Source organism: Nicotiana tabacum, chromosome 22 (assembly GCF_000715075.1).
Source record: "Nicotiana tabacum cultivar K326 chromosome 22, ASM71507v2, whole genome shotgun sequence".
Taxonomy (NCBI): Eukaryota; Viridiplantae; Streptophyta; class Magnoliopsida; order Solanales; family Solanaceae; genus Nicotiana; species Nicotiana tabacum.
In genome coordinates this window covers 196,261,345-196,267,497 of record NC_134101.1, presented here as the reverse complement: position 1 = coordinate 196,267,497, position 6,153 = coordinate 196,261,345, and the positions used below count along the sequence as shown (strand labels likewise).

General features: G+C 36.4%; 1 protein-coding gene across 1 annotated transcript; it reads right to left on the bottom strand.

Annotated features, from left to right (window-relative positions):
• Positions 1-1,375: 1,375 nt before the first annotated feature.
• Positions 1,376-5,381, bottom strand: LOC107810278 (protein MAINTENANCE OF MERISTEMS-like). Its single transcript, XM_016635034.1, has 3 exons — positions 3,977-5,381; positions 2,288-2,383; positions 1,376-1,476 (listed from the first exon to the last, which is right to left on the bottom strand). Exons 1-3 carry the CDS (start codon positions 5,379-5,381, stop codon positions 1,376-1,378), a joined length of 1,602 nt encoding a protein of 533 aa, XP_016490520.1.
• Between the last annotated feature and the right edge of the window lie 772 nt (positions 5,382-6,153).

Here is a 6,153-nt window from a genome sequence, read left to right as displayed (position 1 = left end):
CCAACTTTTGATTGGTGCATAAGTACTATCCCATAGAGATCTTGCCATTAGGTCAATAATCCCGTTTTAAATAAACATAGTCATCCCATGTATGCATTCGATATCCTGCTTTAAGAACTCTGCTTGCATCTATTTGAACCCTATCTATTTCGATTGAAATAAATAACTGACTATGAAAAGGTTTAAACAGCCTCACACACAAGCATCATGTCTTAAAATAAAATAAAACACTTGTTATAATCTGTGTCATCCAGAATAGCAATGCTTGTAGTTTGAACAATTTCTTAAACTGTTAATCGTCTTCTGTAATTGTGATTGCAAACAGTCTTCCGCCTAGGCAAGCCTTAGGTTATCAGTCTCTAAATTGGAAACTTCGTTTGATTGTGTTAAACTGCTTAAGCTTAACAGGCTATAAAACCAATAGGCAAACTGGTTAGGATTTTTCCACTTTCTTTATGCATATCCTGTAGATATTATGTTCTTAGGATTTCTTAACTTCTTCATAATCTGTGTTTTAGACGTGCTGTTTGTTTGCCTATATACGTGCGGAGGTAAATATGAGCCTTCTAACTATTTGTCCCTATTTGCTTGTCCAACATGTTATTTGCTTGCCGTCTAGATTTTTACCTTTTAAAAACCTTAAGTTGTCTAGAACTGTCCAGATTTAGAAGTCCTAAATTCCTCTAGGACCATAAGAAAGGGACGGGTAGTAGCACACTTAGAGGTTGTTAATTAAACTCGCTTATATAACCGCTAAGGGGAGGGTAATGGGTAAAAAAAGAATATGATGACATGCACGTTAATGTCACGTGTAGCCTCTCTCATTGAGGAGTGATTACCAGTTATTGCATGGGTATGATCCTGTAGGCTAATCAACTTAGGACTTCCCTTTCCCAATTCCCCTATGCGTTTAAATTCTATAAACTTCCTCTCCTTTACATATACATGTGTAAGCTGTTCAAACCTCTCTTATTTTCATTATCTGAATTTCCTTGATCATATATGTCTTTATAATGTGAAAACTACCTTTATTTGCAAATACGTGTTGAAACTGTTTACTTGTTAAAAGGACTAATTTACATAATTTAAGTTTGGCCGGGATCCACCGTTGTGGACCGCAAGGGGTTCTTAACACCTTCCCCTCAAGGTTATTTTGAGCCCTTACCCTAATCTCTGGTAATGCAAACTAGTTACATGAGTTAATCTCTCTAGGTGCCCTAACGCACCATAATCCGTTAGATGACGACTCTTCAAGTACCCAATTCCCAAAAGAAAATAAGTTGTTCCCCATAAATATCGAAACCCGAACTCCCGCGAGAAAAAAAGGGGGCACGACAGCGTCTGCAAGCACAAAATGCTATTCTTGAGTCTAAGCTCACTCAAGCAAGCAAGGAACTTGGTTTTTCCAATGCTCAGGGAAAAGAGGTTTCCCATCTGAAAGCTGAGAATGCTGAGCTGAGGAAATAAGTGAAGAACCTGAAGGAGCAGTTGATCAATGATCAAAGGGCTGCAAATTATCAAATGGATAGTCTCATCAAGGCCCTTGCTCCCTGATCCTTCTTGTCCCCCATCCAGTGTCCCTAGTTTTTGCACTTTTTCCCAATCCTCTCCTACTTGATGATTTTAATTATTGATCATGGTACATTAAGCTTTTTGATTTGTGTGATAAGGTTTTGCTACTCCTATGTTTTCCTTCTCTCTTATAATTATTGAGCATAGCTGCCTATTTCTATGCAATGTTATACTCTCGCATTTTGTTTTTAGTTATGTTGTGTGCACACAAGTGGCATGAGTTAATGTTGCTGGACTTCTTTTTGCATTTGCCTGTCTCATTCTTTTAATGATGCCGAAAAGGGGAAGAAAATTGAAGGGGAGAAAGCCGGTTCTCAGGGGAAAAGTGTCTGATTCTCATGTGCAAATCTGACTCTCAAGAGGCAACATCAATTCTAAGTTTTTCATCATCAAAAGGGGAAAATTGATAAGTTACGCGAGTTTGATTGATGATTTGTGAAACTTCATGAAAGAACCAGATAAGGAACCTGATATAATCAGGTCCCTCTTGCTCATTAAGAGATGTCCTGTTGTCTGGATTCATTCTCAAGGAAAACAGACAAAGGAACTGCACAGGGAACATATAACATCAGGTCCCCCGGTCCTTAAGATAGTCAAATCTACAGTTGTTAAAGTTTTTGCACTGTACTTGCAACAACACATCTGCATTTCGCTAGAGACCGGAAATGCGCTTGTAACAACTCTCATGATCTCTCTTATATATACAACATGTTACAAGGATTTGACCTAACACTTGCAGTTGCAAAAACATATAATCTCTCAACTGTGCAGTCGCCTCTGTTTCCCTCAGGTGCATTGAAGAACAAAGCAGCTACAAAACAAAGGATCAGATCATAACATTGAATATGCCGTGTGTCCTTTAGTATTGTTATGTCTTTGTCTTATATTATTTATTTGTAATTCCTACACAGCTTTTTAGAAGCATTTAGTAGGAGATTATTTAACTATCATTGCTTTTGGTTATTGACTAGAGTTAGTCAAGAGAGTCGTTTTGTAATAGAGTTATTACAAAGAGCTTACAATAGAGTTTTTGTACGAGGTGAGGGATTAAGAGTTTGATTCCTAGATTGCAATAGGTTGTAATCTAAAGTTTGCTCAATTAGTGACGTTGAAATCATACGAGGGTAGGTCGTGGTTTTTAATCCCGTGAGCTGAGAGTTTTCCACATAAATATTGTGCATTCTTTATTTACTGCCGTGTACTGTGGGAACTGATAGAAAACCTGGTTCTCTATACAGTTTGGTGGACTCTTAGTTTCTATCAACCATTTACTTAAGAATATATACAACGGAGAAAAGCAATTAAAAGAATAATATCAATGTTAAATTAATGAACTTCTGTTGAAATAAAGGAAAGAATTTTGAAAGAAAATTAGATAGTCTTTCTTAATAATACATGGTAACCTTTTTAGTAGTACTACAACAGCCATAATCAAGAGGGTTTAAATTAACTTCCACAATGATTAGCACCAAATTGGGAGAATGATCTTCTAGATGATCTGGCTCACATTAAACTAATACAAGTGATCTGACTCTGTGATCACAAAAGTGGGATCAGTGATGTGAAATTAGTTAGCTTGAATATCTTGTTTAACTTTGCATTTGTATCTCATTTCCACTCGAAAGAAATTCTATATATTTAGAGTCATCCGTCTGCGATGATGATGAAAATTTTGAGTGCAACGTCAAATATAATATTTATACACAGTTAACTTACTATTTGTGTCACGTTAATGCCAGAGATATAGAAAGAGGTGGAGTCCAAAATTTTAATTTTATGTATTCTGAATTTTAGAATAATGATCTCAAGTGTTAATAATTGAATTTTAAATTTAATGCGTATATTTTTATTAAATTTTTTAACACACTTATAGAGTTACAATATTTAAAAAAAACTATTGAACTTGGCCAAACTGGCAGTAGTTCTCTTTTCACATCTTGCATTGTAAATCTACAAATTATTTCATGAGTCACTTATTTTGTGAGTTTACATTCAATTTTTCTTTTTTCCTTTTCTATTGCCGGCTTGATATTTGAGCGGCTGAGCCCTATAAATGTAAACTTGATCAAAATTCATCTAATACTTTACAGAAATTTTCAACTTCTTTACCATTCACATGTCGTTATACTCGAGGAAGGCAAGAAAAAAAAGTAAAATCCCCATTTTTTATTTTTATTTTTAAATAAGGATGTTATTCTAAAGCTTGTAAAGGTTCAACATGATAGATTTAGCAGGCGCAAACATTTGATCTTCATTAAATTATAGATATAATCAAGTCCATTGACAATGACATTACAAAGAAAGGAAAAATTTCAAACTCAGAATAACTAAAGGGTAAAATGCTCATCATATGACAGCAAAAGGCCTATTTATGCTCTTAATATATCTAAACCCTTAATCCTACAGCATTCCATAAACACTTTCCACCATGCATCATATCTATCAGTAACACCAGCCACAAAGTGTTTTGATGGAATGTAGAGGCTCCTGTCTTGAACTCTCCTTGTAAAGTCTGTCCAAGCTACAATATAATTCTCAGCTTTGAACTCTATGGTTGCTGGAATATCTTGATCGTATCCAAATTGCATTGCTACTCGATGTGGAAAATAATTTTCACGCAGCCCTTTTAGCCCGACCAACACACTTGGCCTTATGCACAAAACAAGTAACCAAGCTTTTCCACTTACATTTTGCCCAATCAATTCCAACTCTTCTTCCTCACTGTAAAATGCAGGCGGCACGAATCCGTCCAGATCCTTGGCATAAGGGCGCCACAAGAAATCGGGCGCTGCAACACGGATAGCCAATTGGATTTCCTGAACGCTAAATCCTCTACTAGTCGAGCCCCAACTAGATATCCTCGGTTCCCCACGCCTTATCGCGTTAGGCCTTGGTTGCAAGGTGGGGAATCGTTCCCATACCCAGAGTTGAACTAATAAGAAAGGTGCTTGAATTTTAACTCGCGGAGAATCTCCATCCTTCATTTCTAATATAGCATTTTTGAGTGAACGTAGATCTCTATAGATGCTAGCGAGTACGGCAGGTGCAAGGCAAACTTGTACACCCCGAGCAAGACGAATCGCTAAGGGGAAGACTTCCTTTACCATGTTATTCAAACTCCCCGGGAAGACATATCGCGACAGCCATAGAGCGAGAAAGGCTTCGTGTTCAACGTCGCTACCCTTCCCCATAAATTGTTCTAACCACCAAGAATGAGTGGTTTTGCGATTAGGAGTTCTCACTCCTTCTGTATAAGCTTCCAATAATCGATCGTCTATTCTTACTTCATCTTCTGAAACAAGAAAAGCTGAAGTTACTACACATTCCCCTAGTAGGGAATAACCTCCCAAAACGAACACATCCTCTAAGGTGATCGTTGCTTCACCCCATGGAAAGACGAATGTGTTAGTTTTCGGGCACCATTTCTCCCCGAAAACAAACAATAAATCTACGTTTTTATGGACTTTGTAAACGGAACCACATATGGAATCATAGATACCAGCTCTTCTCCACACATCCTGGAATCTTGAATGCATGTTTCGCACCCATAAGGACCAATTGTCCTGAGGATTCCTCCACCCGTATTCGAAACAGATGTTGGATGGAGTTCGTTGGGGTTGTTTAAACATGAACAAAGACTCAAGAGGGCTAGGAGCACTTTGTTGATCGATAGGGATATAGGTGAGTGAAGGAAGAAGCGTATGGGAATTTCTAAAAGACACATCAAGCCTTTTCGATGGGAAGTTTCTCATCAATTCATTCGACTCTTTCATGATATATTTTTCCCTAGAATTAGATGATGTTGCCATTTGTGACAAGGAGAAGGAGAAGGATGGGAATGAATCTTAAATAGGATCAAACTGCAGGTTGATTGTATGAGAAAGAATGAAGAAAAAAGAATGGAGAAGGCCATTTTATGGTGTTTGAGATGTTTGTTTGAACATTGTAATAAGATTACATAAACCTTGTCAAGATTTTATATAATTGCAAATGGAACAAATTAACGGGAAGTAAGTCAAAATTAGTTGTTATGTTCAACCTTTATTTTTCAGTCCTATTTCTCTTTGAGTTTTGAAACACTTATTAATGAAAACTGGAACTAATAGGAGAAATATGCAGTGTGTGGTTGACATCTATAGCATTAATCAATGAACTAATTAATGTGGTCAGCTCAATATTTAATTAATTTGTGCAAACTGATCAAGCTTATATAATTAGTTACTGGCGCTAATAGATTGGACAAAATTTAGCACATAAATTTTGTTCTAATACAAACTTGGTTTAGTTGACACCCTATATATAGCCTTGCTCCAATTCATCTATTCACCCAATAAATAAATAATTTTGGCCAGTTCCCCTTTCTTTTGGTTATTCAATCTAACAAAAGTTTGACTTCATACAATCTGAATTATTTTACAAGGCATATTAAATGGCTACTCTATTTTTCCTTTATCTCGCGGTTTGAGATTATAAATGATAATTGTAAAATTGTAAAGTTTTATAATAAGCACGGAAATTATGAATTACATAGTCCCCTTTGTTTTCATATTGACTGGTAGTTAGTAATTATTTGGCTGACTT

What these genes read in the sequence shown, in the direction of transcription:
- LOC107810278 (XM_016635034.1), bottom strand. Translation starts at nt 5,381, where the DNA reads ATGGCAACATCATCTAATTCTAGGGAAAAATATATCATGAAAGAGTCG. An exon ending in GAAAGTGTTTATGGAATGCT is followed by an intron (nt 2,384 to 3,976) that starts GTAGGATTAAGG and finishes TTTGTTTTGTAG; the next exon opens with CTGCTTTGTTCTTCAATGCA. An exon ending in AAGTGTTAGGTCAAATCCTT is followed by an intron (nt 1,477 to 2,287) that starts GTAACATGTTGT and finishes CTGCTCCTTCAG; the next exon opens with GTTCTTCACTTATTTCCTCA.